Source organism: Stigmatopora nigra, chromosome 15 (assembly GCF_051989575.1).
Source record: "Stigmatopora nigra isolate UIUO_SnigA chromosome 15, RoL_Snig_1.1, whole genome shotgun sequence".
Taxonomy (NCBI): Eukaryota; Metazoa; Chordata; class Actinopteri; order Syngnathiformes; family Syngnathidae; genus Stigmatopora; species Stigmatopora nigra.
This window is the reverse complement of record NC_135522.1, coordinates 8,485,927-8,503,143: the sequence shown is the minus strand read 5'-3', so window position 1 is coordinate 8,503,143 and position 17,217 is coordinate 8,485,927. Positions and strand designations below refer to the sequence as shown.

Genomic DNA, 17,217 nt, shown 5'->3' with positions numbered 1-17,217 from the left:
GGTCTGAGTTCCAGATCAGCCTTAATTAAACCAGTACAAGTTGAGCATTTGGCTTTTATGCGGGGTTGCTCGACAAAACAACAACAACAACAACAAAAAGCCTGTGAAGAACTTGTCTTAAATGAATGATTACATCTGCACAGCTACATGGAAAGTTTGTCTAAAATGTGTGTGTGTGTCCTACTCCGTCATTAAAGCTAATGTGGGACAGGAACTCGTCTTTTAAAAACTAAATCTGGATTTTATTGGCACTCTGGTTTCAAACAGACAGAATATAGGTCATAATCTAATATAAAAAGGCTGCTCAATAATTCATCAGTGCTGATTAAAAGTCTTGTATAGATGCAGACAGGAAAAAAAATCAGTGTACTTCAAGTGAGTATAAATGTAACATTTACAACCTTTTGTGGCGTTAGTAGTAGGAGACAAAAGGGCCCGGTCGTTTGAAGTTAACCGCGTTGGTCTTTCATGTTTGCATCTAGTGCTGTGTGTGTATATGAGATGTTGTTTGTGTGGCATGTTACGAGAGTTTTTGTGTGGCCCATCGATTAAAAATGAAAAGAACAATCTGCTACCCTGCAGATACTTGTTTATTATTTATTGACATACAGTATGCAAATTAATAATTTCTTTGCCCAAAATATGGCCTAGACGCCAACACTATGATGGCTTTTCTGATAGTATGGTGAAGTTTTGCAAAATGAATGTCCAATCAGATGAGATAACGCTTGATCTTTACCCAAGTTTTGTCAAAAAAAACAGATTAAGATTGAACTTAATCCCAATAGGGTTGTCAAAAGTATCAACATTCTGTTACAGAAATGTTGTACGCGTGTCCAAAATTCGATTGCAAATACTCAGTTATTTATTTTTGCACTATTCTTCATCATAATGGTAATATAGGATATTTCTGTATTTTACTTGTTAACACATTGGATGCCAAGACCCTAATTTGGACATTTAAGAATTGTCAGTAGGGTGGTCCGGCGTCTGAGTGGTTAGTGTGTTGGTCTCAGAGTGGGGGATCTGGGTTCAAATCCAGGTCCACCTGTGTTGAGTTTCCAGGTTCTCCCCAGGCTTGTGTGGGTTTTCTCCGGGTACTCCAGGTTCCCCCCACATTCCAAAGACATGCATGGTAGGCTGATTGGACACTCTAAATTGCTCCTAGGTATGAGTGTGAATTTGAATGATTGTTTGTCCCATTCTGCCCTGCAATTGGCTGGCCACCAATTCAGAGTGTCCTCTGCCTTTGGCTTGAAGTCAGCTGGGATAGGCTCCAGCACTACCCGTGACCTTAGTGAGGATAAAGCGGTTCAGAAAATGAAATGAGATGAGCATTGTCAATGGCACTGAAATACAAGCATTAACGGTCATTACAGTGTAAATTCAATTCAATTAATGTATTGTTTTCGTTGGCACGCAATGTGTTGATTTTAGGTCTTGTACTTGTTGATTTAAGTAACCTATTAATTTTGGGTTACTTTGGTGCTCCTTTTTGCACTTTTGAAATCAGTTTTGTTGAATGTAGGGCATTTCTTGGTCATTGCTCGGTTAGAGTTGATTTTAGGTCACTTTCTGTAGATTTTTCAGGGTACATTTTGGTGTTTTTCTGTAAAGTTTTGGGTGACATCTGGTACACTTTGGAGCATTTTTTATATATTTCAGCTGAATTTCTGATGATTTTGAGGCATCCTCGGTTCACTTGCTCTATTTTTGTTCACTGTGTATTCATTTTGGGACAATTTAAGGGAAAAATGATGACCCCCATTGGAAAAACAGTACAAGAGTTAACTTTTAATATGAGATTTTTAATTTTTTTGGAGTATTGAGAAGTATTTGAGCTTCAAGTAATTTGGATTATTGATATTGAGCTGAAAATGTTAATATGGCGACAACAGTAGATCCTAAGGCCTAAATTGATCGTCATTAGGCCTTGACAATAGGTGGCTTTCATCGACATACCTTTTCATGGCGCACCCCGTCAATATTCTCCCGCCGTCTCTTTCAATTTGAGCTAATCATGTGTAATTTGCGACCACATTGTCAAGGATCAAAGAGAAAGAACTTTCACAGAGATAATAAAATGAAGCTGTTCAGCCTGCACAAGAAAAAACGCTGACTGCCAAGCGCTCAAACCCAAGATAACTGATAGGATGACGACTACGTCAACTTGCAGCGGGGAAAAAAAAGCCCAAGCCATGAATGATGCTGACTTGCCAAATGCACAATTGAGTGTGCTACTACAGAAAGCTTTTTATTAGAAACTTACTTACTCATTGCCCAACCACTTACAACTGTAGATGTCCAATTGATTTAAACTGGGAGAAATGTATGTGAATGATTAGGTTTCAATGCTATTGATGTTGCTAGATGTCAAATCAATTTTTAATGGGTTGGATGTTTGTCAATGTCAATGACACACAATGAGTTATTTGCCTATTTAGCATGAAGGCATGGCTAAGGGAATTTTTTAAAAATAAAATGATATTATGTACAATACTTAAAAGCACAGGAGTTGAATTCAAGGCCTGGGGACCAGATTGGCTCATCATATCTTTATTTTTTTATATAGCACATAAAAGTAAATATAATGTGCATTGACTTCATGTTTTTTCTTTGCTAAAAAGACATTTTGATCATTTTTTCTTTTTAATTTGAAATGAGTAATACAAACAAAAAAAATAGAATGTTTAGTGTTTTTTTGCTCCATGTTTGCCCGTTTTTGAACACAAAATTTTAATCAAGTTTTGTTTTTAATTTAAAATGATTTTTTAAATATTAAATAATCACACACTATTTCAAAAAAATCTCTTAATTTTAATTTAAAAATGTAAAGTAAATTAAAAAAAGAATGAAAAGAAACATAGTCAAAATCAATGGCACTGTAGCATGAGCATTCCCAGTTCATCCCCTCAGTCCTCATTAATTGGACGTCTATCGTTGCCAATGGCAGGTAATTTAGTCAAGAGGGTCGCAAAATTATTCTGGCAATGTTTCGGTCAATAATATCATAAACAAAATTTTAAAAGATTGTCAATTCATTGGATTATTTAATCAATTTACCATGTCAGCTCTAGTAGGCAGACTTAATGGCTTTCCCAAGGCACCCGTGCTTGAAAGGAATGTCTTTCTTTCTTTTATTTCAAGGCATTGAATGTACTTGGCTCTAGATTGCCCATTTTGATAATATCAGCGCTGATTAAAAAAAGAAAAAAAAAGAAACCAAGTGTTTTGTAAACATGAATCTGGCTCCCGTTACATTTCTGTTGCACCACTATGTTAGGCACCTACAATTAATTCATGACTGCATTTCAAAGATATTTGAAGTCAACTCTGGTTAAAAACGGAATGACGTACAGATGAGCTGGCAAGATATTTGTTTTGTATAGATTTATAAACTCCAAAATAATCACCGATGAACCTTTTTTGTTTTCACGAGACTGATCCTTTTCCTAGGTAATATTGCTTTCACAAGTAATGCATGTTTTGGCTTTAATAATATGCTTTTCAAGCTATTAGATCCTTTCTGGAAGACTCAAACAGGCTTGCAGAATGTATGTTATGTTCAAGCTCCCTTGACAGCGCTTACTGGTGAAAAGGCTTCTCTCTCAGATATATGGTGTACTTTCATTTGTCAGCCATGAATATGAGCTACGCGTAAGCAGATTTGATCGCAGCCACTTATTAGCATATAGTGTTACGGGTTGTTTTATGAGACTATGTAGTTTAATGCTACCGTACATCTGGAGAAAATGTATAATTTTTTCCCATTGAGATTTTTTTTTAAATTGTATTTTAATGAATTAGCTCAGCAGTATTTTTTTGCCTTTGCCAGTCTACCACCCGAATAATCAAACCCAAACACATTCACACTGAGTTTAATACATTGAGTTATGAGAATTGGTGAAACTGATCAACACTTCATGAGTGAATTATGATTTTTTTAAATGTTTTTTTTAATGTTTTCATTGCATTCATTTCATTCAAAGGTCTTACATTGGCATCCTTGGGGCCAATTTAGTCCGTTAAGACGATATTTTGCGGCCCCCATATCCAATTGTAGTATTAATGTCACCCGCATGGAAATTATGATAGATCATAATTCTAAAATGAATAGAAAGATCCTTTAATTATATGTGAATTATTTTTAAAAAATGCTATTAAAAAAATAGGAAAAGAATTTGAAAGGCACAAGTTTACTTAGTTAAATAAATAGTTCTTGGTATTCTATTGATTTACTCATTTTGGTTATGTCTTACAAACTATTTGTGAGCCCACATATTTTAACATTCAATCAATTTTACCTTTGTGAGGCAGATAACAATCAAAAGAAGAAACTAATTCCAAAAAAAATAACACAATTGTGTCTTTAACTCAATCAAATCCATTTGAAATTTAGTGATCATGTTTCACTGCCCTCAGTCAAATTGTCAATGGCAGCTTGTGAGTTAAAAGATTGAACGGTCTTGTATTATCCTTTAAATCTTCCTGAGTGAATAAATCTTCAGGTAGCAGGTCAAATGTTACAATGGGCACTAAAGACTCTTGAAAGTGAGCGTATGTGACCCCCTTCTAACCCCCTTTCCTCCTTGTTCCCCCTTTTAAAACAGCAGACTGGCAGACATCAGCCGGCTGGAGCAAAGAAGAGAAAAGACGTGGCTCCCGTGGAGTACATTTACCCAGAATTAGCTGCTTTTCCCCATTAAATTGCTGTAAGTTCCCCGAGATGAAACACCCACGTCATTCCTAATAGACTCTAAAAAGTTAGCAAGCAACTTACCTTTTCATTGTCAGGAAATTAAAGCCTGCATACTAATGAGATAGAAAGGTGTTACAGAGTGAATCATGAAGCGAACATTTGATAAAGTGGTGTTGGTTATTAGAAAAAATAGAGTTGAAAACATTACATGGTTGATTTACTCTGCCAAATGTTGTCTTCTATCTTCTTTTGAGTTAATTAAAATCATCTTTATATTAATAGGCCGATGATGTTGACAGATTGTATCATTCATGTTTATAAAACGTGCCGGTCCATTGAAACAAGTCCTCCTTCACATATTAAATCATAATTACAGTGACTTGTCATAACAAATTATACTTCTGATTGACTGCCAGTAATTGCCTCGTTTCATGATAATTTTTGGATGATGATAAACACAGAAAATATAGGTGTTAAAACAACCTATATATGAACTTAGAATAAAGAAATCTGCATGTAAAAAGATAATGCTAGAATTTAATGGCATTTATCAGATCTCTTATTATAGTTTGTGCAAATATAGCCTACTAAATATCTAGAAGGACAGAATGGGATGTTTTTCTTTCCCATTTTTGTTATTGTAGTTTGTTTTGCACCTTAAACATTTAATTTTAATGATATGATTTATTCTTGCAAAACGATAACTTCCTTTTTTTCCAGTGTCAACCCACTGACTGTTTATAGATTCACTAGATTCTTGATCATAAGAACATACTATCTGGATTTAATCCATTTATTTGAATTTACATATAATTAAAAATTGAGGTTGCTTTGTTATGGACTTGGCAACAAATGGCATCAATGGTTTTAATAGCAAATATTCTATATAAACATATTATTTTTTTATTGGTTATTTTATGCAACAAATGGCATCAATGGTTTAAAACAAATATTATTTTTATTATTGGTTATTTTATGCAACAAATGGCACAATGGTTTAATAGCAAATATTCTATATAAACAAATATTCATTTTTATTGGTTATTTAAGGGTTTTATCATGCATTTTATCATTCATTAAAAATACCATTAACATAATTTTGTGTTAAAAATGCATTTTAAATTAAAAAAACTAACCATTGTTATATTTATCTGTTAATAAAAAAAGTAGAAAACTGGATTTATCAATCACTTCCAGATCAATAACATCAATATAACAGTGTGTAACTTTTAATGATCTCGTGTGTTAATTACAGTGCAGCCTCCCTCAGTCTGGGGCTATGAGAGGGAGAGAGGAGGCCCAGGCTACACCATCATGCTACTTCTGAGACGAGGGGATGAGAGTTTGGCCGACAAAACACAAGGTAAGAGAAAAGTGATAAGTTGAGCGTTTTTTTCCCTTTTTTCTTCCACCCTCCTCCCATGTCAAGGTCTTGCGGCGTCAATGCGAGCAAGCACGTCTTATCTAGTTTTGTTTGAATGTCGGCAGCACTCTTATGCATGTGACTCCCGGAAATCTCAGTGATGGATGGTCTAGAGGCCCCATAGCCTTCTTGCCACTCTTATCTTGCTGATTGCTTAAAGGTTAGGATCATGGTTCAAGGTGGATCTTACAGACAAGTGGTTTAATCCTGGCTTTTTAGCACACTGTGCACTTTGATCAATGCCACTTCACCTGATCCACCACCTATTGACCGCCATCTTCATTTGCATGACTCTTTGGGCACTGATGAGGCGGTTAAGGGGATTTGTTGAGCGTGTAGCCTTTTAAGTCGTGTTTTTGTTGGCCTTGTCGGTCATCTGCGTTTTGTACTTTAATTCTTGGGCAGTGTGAAAGAAGCATTAAAAACAAGTTCTGAACTAATTAAACTCATTAGTAGAAGTACCACTCTATGTGCAATTGTGACGGATCTTTGCACTGGACAGTTTTAGTTTGCAGCACTACTTGCATATATGTATTGGATATTTGTGGCAGGACATTTTAAATGTCAATTGACAGTGAGTGAGGTAGAAGATGTTGTAATGGTTTTGTCATAGCCCATCCTTATTGGGATACATTTTCCCATATCACACAGAATTGAAAGGGAGGGAGGGGGTACAGGTTGTCGGCATTTGCACGCATTACGGTCACAGCATCAATACAGCCACCCTACACTTCCTCGTATTACTTACTTAATCGGCTGCCTTGGCTGGCTGTGTGGGGGGGGGGGGGGGGGGGGGTACGGCTCAGTAATGAAGTGCCTCGGCCCTCTGTCATTAGCTGAAAGTCACACAGTTCCACCGGATAATGCTGACTTTGCACTTTGCCTACAACCGCCTTATGTCATGAACATTACCATATAGATGAATTAACTGCACTGTTGCATCGCATAAACAAAGTCGTCCTGGCTCTTCTGAGGAGGAAAATGGCACTAATGGTTGGATTTTTAGACCTTTCAGCCTATTTAGTCTAGTTTGATCTATTATACCCCGTGGCAGAAGCAATTGTAGAATCTCTCAAGATGATCCAAATTGCTTAGCCTCTGAACGCACATCCAAACTTTGACTCCCATCAATGGCTAGGTTTGGATCTGGTTCATTCTTGAACCTTCAACCATGGTTTTAGTCCAACTTTGTATATGTATACAGTTTATTTCATCCCATTTTCTGAACCGCTTCATCCTCATTAAGGTCGTGGGGGGTGTTGGAGCCTATTTCATGTATATAGTTTATCTTTTCAGTAATGCATAAGAAAGCCTGAACCTAAATTACCATAATTTTGTTAAGTTATTGCTTTGTTTTTGGGGCATGACAAAAAAAAATAGTGGGAGGGAAAGGTATATTTAAGGAAAACCTTTTGCATTTTTATTAGGTTATTTAGCTTTTGTTCAACATTTAACTTTTTAAAAAACCTTTTGTACAGTTTATGACCCCCAATAACACTTGAATATAATGGCATTTGCCTTATAGCCTGAGGCTCATGATGATGATAGTCATTCATTTCATTTAAACTAGAAACATTGGTTGTTAATGCTCAATATTAATTGCCATTGACGGTGCTTGACATCCAATTCATTTAATTTAATGAGATTTTTTTTTCTCCCAGTCAAAATGGATTGGCACGATCAGTGACTGCCAATGGGTTGACATTCCTAACAATGTGTTAAACTAGTTCTCAGTCTATTGTTGTTATTGTTAGAAATCAAATAATTTTGAGGAAAAACCCACAGAATTTCTGGTGGAAAAAACTTGTGATTTTATTTTATTGTATATATATTTTGCCCAATCCTTCTTTCTTTCCATTTTGGTTGACAAAGGGAACATAGCCATGTTTCTAAGGTTGTTTCAAAGAGAAAGCAACTACCAGATGGCCCCAAGAGTGAACGCTTTTGTTCGTTTGTCAGAAAGACAATAACATCTGTGAAGCGTGTACTGCTGTTTCCTTTTTGTCACCATATGGGGAAAAAAAATGCAGCTGCGTGGGCACATCTCATTAAATCAATAACTATTCAAAGAAACTTTCAGGCACAGCAAACTATGCCTGGCATATTTCACTGGAATACATTCCAATCATGTTACTCAATCTGGGCTGCACTGATGTTCAATTATCTTGTAATTAAATAAGCGTGTAAGATGTGGCGGTGCTATCATAGAGGGTGACTAAGTATCTGATGCTAGTTTATCACAAAAGTGACACTCACACTCTATAACAATTAAATTTGGACAGTAAGATTACATGTTTGAGCTGGACCTTCAACCATGGCAGGGATCTTTGTGCGTGTCATCGATTGGGCTACAAACAGCCAATCAATATAGCTTCACTCATACTTGCCTTCAGTAGATGAGGACTAACATAAGTCTCATGGAAAACAGCTTGCACAGTCAATCTTTAGCTGAGCGAAGCACTTTTAACATGCACTTTGGTGGCATCTGCTCTTCGTTGGCATGTCTTCCAATGCTGCAGGGAAGTAAAATCAAGTCCCGTCATGTTTGTCCTTCAGCCAGTCAATTCACTAGCCAACATTTTCAGTCGATTAATTGATGACATTAAAACACTAGGAGTCCATTTGGAAAATGTATTTTTACAGATATGCAAAGGCTATAACCTTTTTTTGCAGAGTTCTTGTTTTGGGAATAAAAAAAATAAAAGTAAATAAAAATTAAAGGAAAAAAACAAACCTCCCCTTTCTTTAAAAATTGATTGTATAATTTGGGTATATTTAGATTTTTTTTTAAATAAATGGATTAAAAATACTGGATGAAAAGCTCTGAATATTCAATTTTGATATAGATCTAAAACAATGTTTATTTTAGCTTATTTAAATATATTTTTAGATTTTACTAAATTATTTTTTCACTAAAAACACAGAAAAAATTGATTTAAAAAAATTACAATTATTAATTTAAAAGAGGAAAAATTAGGACATGTAATATACATCTATACTCTTCATTTCCCAAGTTTTCTGAGCAATGGTAATAGTGATGCTGCAAAAAAAGCTTTTCAAAATTCATTTCATTTAAAGATAAATTGTAACCTAATTATTAAACTAATAGCCTTCCTGCTATTGACGCTTTTCGAGTGCCAAAACGCCCACAATGGAAAAGGTCATCCAAACAAGACTTCTAGTTGTGACTGAATAAGTCTTGCAACCGCCGTTCACATTCTTGATTTATCATATGCAGCTTTTAATTTAGTAAAATTAAATTATATGTCACAGTGAGGGATTTGAGATGTACTCCTTGATGAATGTCTGCGCGACTAAGTACTATCCTAATGCATTTCTCTTCATCTCCGCTTCACTAAGCAGCATTTTCTTCGCCATTATAAAAGCCGCGCTAGACAAATAAATCAGCGTATTCTCCAAAGAGGGGTGCGATCTCCATGCTCTGGCATTGGATTTAATGATTTTGCATCATGCGCTGCGCCACAGGGAAGAGGGTAAGGCTGCTTGTAATGTGTTACGGATGAAAACGGTCAAGCATGGGCACTGACCCACAGTCATTCCCAAGTGCTCGCTCTTGTGTGAGGGGAGCAGGACACGAGCCGAGCGCCAAAACACGTCTAGCGGCCTCGCCGCTTTTCAAATGTCACGGCTAATGCTCACTTCGTCCAGGCGGCCTCGTCTGAGCGGAGTAAACTACAGCCTCCTCTGCTCTATGCTCGTGGGCTCTCTGTCTGAAAGCCTTCCCAAGGCCTTGCTGGGAGATCGCCAGTATATAATACAAAAAGTTATTGATTGGATTGCGTTAGGGGAAAAATACCCGTCAGGAGTTTAACTGAGGAACCCTTAGCGGGAAATGAATATGTCCCTTAAGGGCGAGAACAGTTTTTTTGCTGAAAACTGCAGCCACAGTTCGTAAACATGGATTCATATTATATTTTTAACTTATGGTAGATATCCAATTTTTGGGAATTTCATCCTCGTGTGAATTTAAATAAGTTCCTCATAAATGACCAATCAAGTTGAACTGGGAAGGATGTATGTACTGATGCATCTCGTTGTAGATAGTATAGTTGTATACAAAGTATGTATGTGTGTGCAATGACAATAATGTATGTTCTTTGGTCACAAAATGGCAAAGCAAGAGAATACCTTTGCCTTAAAGTGCTACCAGGATTACTTTATATTTCCAAATGGAGACTATTTTCTAATTTCATGATAATATGGGACAAAGCGTACTTTTCTTCTTGAATATGGGACAATTCCATTATTCAGGGTCAGTTGGCCACCCTCAATGCAACCCTGCTTTCAATCATGCATATTTTAATGCAACTATTTTCTTGATCTTGGATTATGCAGGTGTCGCTAATATCTATTTTTACTGTAGTTCCACCTAAATAACACCCTATTGATCTAAAGGTTAATTTTAAGAGGAGCTTCAGATGGTAAATAATAACATTCCCTGAGCTTACAATTATAATAAAGTTGATTTAACCAAAATAGGGGGATGGTAATTATGCTTTTTATCATTATATGGCTACATTGTTAAAACATGAGTATTTTCTAATTGAAGAGTGTGATTATAAACATAACAATGAGTCACTGAGGGGCATCATTGAACACATTTTAATGTACTCATAATAGTCAATGGAGGGTAGAGAGGCAGTCAGCATTAAAACATCCCTGCAAACCTCCTGTTTTATGATATATACAGCACAGTTTATGACGTCTATCCTCATTTTAGAATTCTATTAGTGGTGTAAATATTCATATCAATGCTACACACCTGATAATTGGAAAAACCTGATCAACAGAAGACAAAATGTCTCTTTATGACTGAGAAGTAATACAATAGTTCTTAGGATCCAAATCAAATATTTAGTATTCCTTACTTCATGGGTAATTTTTGTCAAAGCAAATTTCTTTTACCTGCTTCAGTGTCATCTTATATCCCATTTTTCATTTTCTTACATGATTTTTCAATCTCTTGCTCATGTCTTTTGGTCTCTCTCTCTCTTTCTCTGAGACACTTGGACATGCACGTACACCCGCACTTGTTTTTAATTAAGATATCTCTGTATCAAGGGATTTTATAATAGCAGGAATAGACTCGAACTTAACATTACTGTCCGACCAAAGTAAATTCCATCAAGCCAGGACAAAAAATTGCAGCGCTTGCCTTTTTCAATCATCTGTGTCATTATTTTTAACCCTCACCCCCAAATAAAATCCTCAAATGGCCTCAAATTTGAAAAGAAGTGATCCATAATGTATAGGACGTTAGCTGATAATGTCCCAAAAACAACAGAAAGGGACCCAAAGTCACATAATTTTACTAAAATAAAAGGAACATTTCTTTTGGAGGTGACCCAAAATAAACAGAAAGTGAATACAATTAACAAATAACTCCCCTAAAATTATATTAATGCAAAAATACACTACCTATTCATTTAGATCTGGAGGACTAGCTGTGTTAATTCATTTCCAAGTTCAAGCTGATCGGTTGAGTTATAAAGTAAGTGATCCTAAAATGCCCCCAAATTGATAAAACGTGATAAAACATCTACAGCAAGGGACCCGAATTGAGAGCAAAGCGTCCCCACATAATTCCCTCAAAATTCCCCTCTTTAGTTTCCAGTTATGTCAATATTTTCAGATTCTATAGAAACCACTGTCTGTGGTTGGTCAGTCCAGGTCCCCAGAACTATGGTACTTGTTGATTTAGTAGCATCAAATACGCACAGACCCCCCACGTATGCTCGCGTGCTCACTCTGACACACTCACACTGAGTTATCTGCCCACGGTACTAACCACCTCGCTGCGAGAAAGGAGACATTTCCCCTTTCGCAGAAGGCTACGCCATGGCTTCTGCTCCCGTCCCTGCCCCTGTGGACTCGCTCTCGGTGGTGCACGGATGGAAGCCCACGGTGGGCTCTTCATAAATCAAGACACTTGCTCCGGCACTATGACGCTACTTTTTAATTAAAACTGTGAATCAGGCCGCGTTGATTATGAATTGTACTCAGCTGCCACTGAATAAAATATATACTATAGGCCTTGCTTGCACTTCCCAGTCTCCATTCTGATGCTTCCCCTTCTTTCCCTGCTTCTCTCTCACCTTCGCTATTCAATTTGGGGATCTGCAGAATGTTCACAGCAGGCTTTGGCCATGCACAGCTGCTGAAGGTTGACAGCAGTGTGAAATAGCCAAGAAGCTTAGCGCTTGCATAAATATAATAACTCGATATACAGAGTGCGGCGCCACTGGGGTCAATGCCATTATATCACCTAAAGCAGCCAGGATGAGCCAAACACGCCACGACACACTGCCACTCCTTTAATTATCGTTGTTGATATGCGTTGTTAGCTTATAGCAGAGTTTCTCAAATAGTGGGGTGCCGGAGGATGAGCGGTCCAGAAAATGAATGAACGGCTTACAGCATCCAATCCAAGTTATGTACAGATTTATGATGCAAACAGTGGGCATGGTTCTCTCTTTGCTGTCTCAAGGCAGGATAAATGGAAACTCTAGATAGTATTATCTCATCTCATTTTCTGGAGCGCTTTATCCTCATTAGGGTCACGGCAGGGGGGGTGCTGGAGCCTATCCCAGCTGACTCCGTGCCCAGCTGAGATGGACAACCATGCACACACACATTCCTAGGGGCAATTTAGAGTGTCCAATCACCCTACCATGCATTTCTTTGGAATATGGGAAGAAACTGGAGTACCCAGAGGAAACCCACACAGGCCCCAGAGAGAACATCCAAACTCCACACAGGTGGACCAAATTTTGGATTTGAACCCAGAACCCCAGAGCTGTGAGGCTGACACGCTAACCACTCGCACCACCAGACCACCTCTATTTAGTATAATGTCAAATACAATTGGTATAACACCCGGATCTTTGAGTACAACATATTTCCTTCCTTTATTGGTGATGAATGACCTTTGCATGCCTGGATAGTACAACTAACATTATCCTGTGGATGATCAGGGCCACTAATGAGCACAAATTACTCTATTAGTATTTATAGGTGGGGCTGTGGATGCTCCGAAGGGTGCTTCAAAAGTGAACACCTACTTTTTTTTATGGGGCATATGTCATAAGTAGATTTCTCATAAAAAAATCATTTTATTTCTTACCATTGATAACAAGGAAAGGTCATTATCTGCCAGCCAATGAACTAATAATTCTTTTTATACTTGTCTTTATCTCTTCTTACTAATGACTATTTTTAAAATATTTTTATTAATAGGTACACTTGTGATAAATTAAATATTAATTTTATCTTAATGATAATTAAATTATTCCTATGTCACTTTCTGTTGATTTGTTGACATTTCTGGGCTACTTCTTGTTTATCTGTTCATTTTGGGAATTTGATGTTAACTGTACTTTTGGTCACTAATAATACTCATAAGTAATAATAATTTGTTTTTAAAAAAAAATCATAGGACGTAAATGAAATGAAAACTGAATTTTAATAATATCATTTAAATTGGATTTTTTGGAATTCTGCTTAGAATGGAATCTATTGCTATTAATTGTAGGAAAATAGTTGACATTTTGACATATTGAAACACTTAACATAATATAATCACTCATGGAATGGTATTATAGTAAGCTTCGTATAAAAAACAAAACAACATTCTAGCTTTGCACAATCAGATTCATGAATGATAATGCCTAGCTAATTGAAGCTCCCACACTGACTGACGACTGTAAACGGAGTCCTTTATGTCGGCATGGCGACAAGCCTAGAGCGAGCTCTGGAGGAGTCCTGACCTGAGTCTCATTATCGTTTCCACGTCCCCTCGTAACCTACAATCAATGGCGTCATGGAGTTCTATTTGCATTTTAATGACTATTCATGAGAAAATTATTTTCACTTGTTGTGAACAATCTCCTTTTAGATCCAAATGCAAATGCTGAGGATTCAGTAGGTGCTTAAGCAATGACTTTAGTTGAATTGAACTGCTAATTGCATGCATTCAATATCATAGCCCAGATAAAAAGATGGATGTTTGTCATTATAGACTTTTCTAAAAAAAATACTTTGACGAAATATTTAAACTTTGACACCAGAGGGACACAAGAAGATTGAACATACCATATTTCAAAAATTCAATACAAGGCGCACATGAAATCTAAAATCCAATCGGGAAAGCATATATTACTCATCAGGCCATTTTGTATCAGTGACATTCGCTAACTTTAACATAGTCAATGTTGTTTACTTTGAAAATTTCAACTGAATTTGTAAACCATTTCATAATTGTGATACATTTACAACATACTTTAAAATAATTATTTATTTTCACGACTATAGGGCACACTTAAAAGTCTTAAATTCTCTACAAAATAGACTGGGTGCTTTATAATAGTGTGCTTTATATATGGAAAAAAATTCAAATGTGTCATTCATTGAGGGTGCGCCTTATAGTCCTGAAAATATGGTAGCCTGATTCCTCGCCATGTCAATATAGTTTGCTATGAACAAAACAGTTTGGAAATCCGTCATAGTATTTTAGTGGCAAAAACACTCATCTTGCAGTGACTGCAGTCCAGCCTGGCGGAAAAGTCAACTGCTTTGCTGGTTACTAGTGCCGCTGCCCACGCTTTTTCGCATCTAGCTGTCTATATGTGATTTAAAACAAAAAAAAAAATATGCGGCCTTGTGTATGACTTCAGTTCAAACCTATCTTTTTTGGAGAATAACTGTGTTAAGCTTCTAAAGTAAAGTGCTCAAGACACCAATAAATATAAAGCAATAAATTAAATAAAGTTACATCCAATACTTACAATGTGAAAAGATGAAGAACCAAAGCCAAATGCATTGCATTGATGCAATAATGCGTCTTATCAAGCCCCCCCTCCATGCATGAAAATAAATTCACTCATCTCTAAAGCGCTACGCCTTAATGTCCAAAAAATATGGATTGTAGCAATTTTGCGATTGCTTACAAAAATACAAAATTCATAGTTCCATCTGGACTTCTGACATCTCGTCGCTCACAGTGGCAATCAGGCAAAAAAAGCCAATGCGGTCAAGAAATCTGTGGCAACATTTAATTATGGGTCAGAAAAGGCCATTACTGTACTGCTTCCTTTTATTAGTACCTTGTTATTTTCCTCTTTTGAAATATTGCACTCCAAAGCGTTTTGTGTCCATGGAAACTGCCACCGTTGCCCGTCTCCCGACGCAGCATTTTACAAAAAATGATACAAAATGTACCTTTTCTCAAACAGAGCGTATCTTTTAATGAACAGCCAAATGGCAGTAAGTCTGAACATGAAATGCTCGATGTACTCTGTTGTTCTTGTTTGTTCACTATGCGTGGTTTCTTGTTTTGTTTATTTTTTTGTGTTATATTTATTGGCATCTTACATTGTGCATCGGTATGATGTAACACTACTTTCACCGCAGTCGATTTTATACTCCATACTGTGCCGTGGCAGGTTTTATTGATGATGACAATCAAGAATATCAGTGGTGAGGTTGGTGTTTTAACTATGAGTGATCCAGGATTGCATGTTTGATATTGAATTTCCCACCAGCTGAGTAACAAACGGGCATAGAATTGTTTTAGTCTTGCCCAATGAGCACGTACGCCGGTCCAAGCTTTCTCCCAAAGGAGTCGGGACAGTACGGGGCTCACTTAGCTCATTTATTGAGCACACATAGTCATCATTTGCAGCAATTTCTTATTGTTTCCTTTGACTTGACAGCTGTGGAACAGATGAAATTGCCTCCAGCTGTCTGGCAACATGCCATTTCCGCAGTCTGAGGGACTGAGATGAGAGTGTTATGTGTGACCCACATCCTGGTCCACGAACCTCAGTGAGTCCCCAGGTCATAACAGAATCAAAACAGTTTGTTCTTGTCTCTGGAGGTGTGTACTTCCTACTCCAAACTCTTCCTTTTTTGCATATCAAGCCTCTTGCAGACAGAAATATATTCAAGCCTTCAGATTGAGAAATGTTTTGACACCACTGAGGAAGATAAGTTTGGTCTCTCTCTCAGGGACATGTTTCTATTTACACCACCTCCTGAAGAGGCGCTTAATCTTGTCAATGATTTGTGGTTTTAGCAGCAAAATCCTCCTCCCCTCGCCCTCCTCTTTCTCACCCGTGTTCACGTTTATTATTTTCTTTGTGCCCGTCTTTACCTCTCACCTCGCCGCAGGTGCAATGCGGCTTTGGCAAAGGTGGTAAACATGTTTTGCAAAAGCAAATCCCTTTTACAACATCACTTTTTACGCCACTACACAAAGGATTCCTTTAAAAAAGAAAAAAAGCTAGTTTTGCTTACACAAAAGGAAATAATAAACCTTTATATCTTACTGAAATTATATATATATATATATATATATATATATATATATATATATATATATATATATATATATATATATATATATATATATATACACAGTTTTTGTCTTTTCATCAAAATTCATTTTTAAAAAGCTAAAATATGTAGTTTTTTTTCTTTTCATTAATATTACATTAATAAAAATTAAATATATGGAAACATTCAGAAACATAGAGATAACATTTTATGTTTGCATTTTTCTAATTGAATAGAAAATGACAAAACAAAATTAGACTGATGTTCATTCGCAACCTCTTAATCAAATGGATTGGACATCAACCTTGTCAATGGCAGTCAGTGAGCCTCAATAATATTCATCAGAATCATTTTTGGTTTGTTTAATAATTGAGTAGATACAGATTAGTTGGCAGACAAAAAAGCCCTCTGAATAAAACCATTACAAGTTTGTGGCCTTCAACAAACATGATTTTGACACTCCTGCTATATCTCTTATACGGAATGCAAGGTACATGGTGTGTTCGCAGGTCAGGCTCAGGGAAGTGAGGGGCTCCTGTGCAGAGAGTAACCCTCGTGACAACAAACGCGCAGTAATCACTTTTAACGTGTTTTATTGTCAGCTTTTCACAGATTAGAACCACAATAATCTATCCTCTTCCATCCATCTCATTCCGAGCTGTTATTTTTGGCACCGTGATGCCGTCTTTTTGGATTAGTAGTTTTGTAAGTGTTTTAGTAGGGTGTGTAGTGAGAAACAACC

At 36.7% G+C, this 17,217-nt stretch overlaps 1 protein-coding gene across 2 annotated transcripts in view; it reads left to right on the top strand.

The window, feature by feature from the left end:
* grin2ba (glutamate receptor, ionotropic, N-methyl D-aspartate 2B, genome duplicate a) overlaps positions 1–17,217 on the top strand; it is a 112,185-nt gene that overhangs the window by 4,177 nt on the left and 90,791 nt on the right. Inside the window, exons 2-3 of one of the 2 annotated variants that reach the window (XM_077733823.1) lie at positions 4,614–4,712; positions 5,955–6,062. In XM_077733823.1, the coding sequence (XP_077589949.1) occupies positions 6,036–6,062 (27 nt within the window). In that variant the 5' untranslated portion in view covers positions 4,614–4,712; positions 5,955–6,035. Of the gene's footprint in view, positions 1–4,610; positions 4,713–5,954; positions 6,063–17,217 lie in introns of both variants that reach the window. The other variant, XM_077733822.1, reaches the window with a different exon arrangement.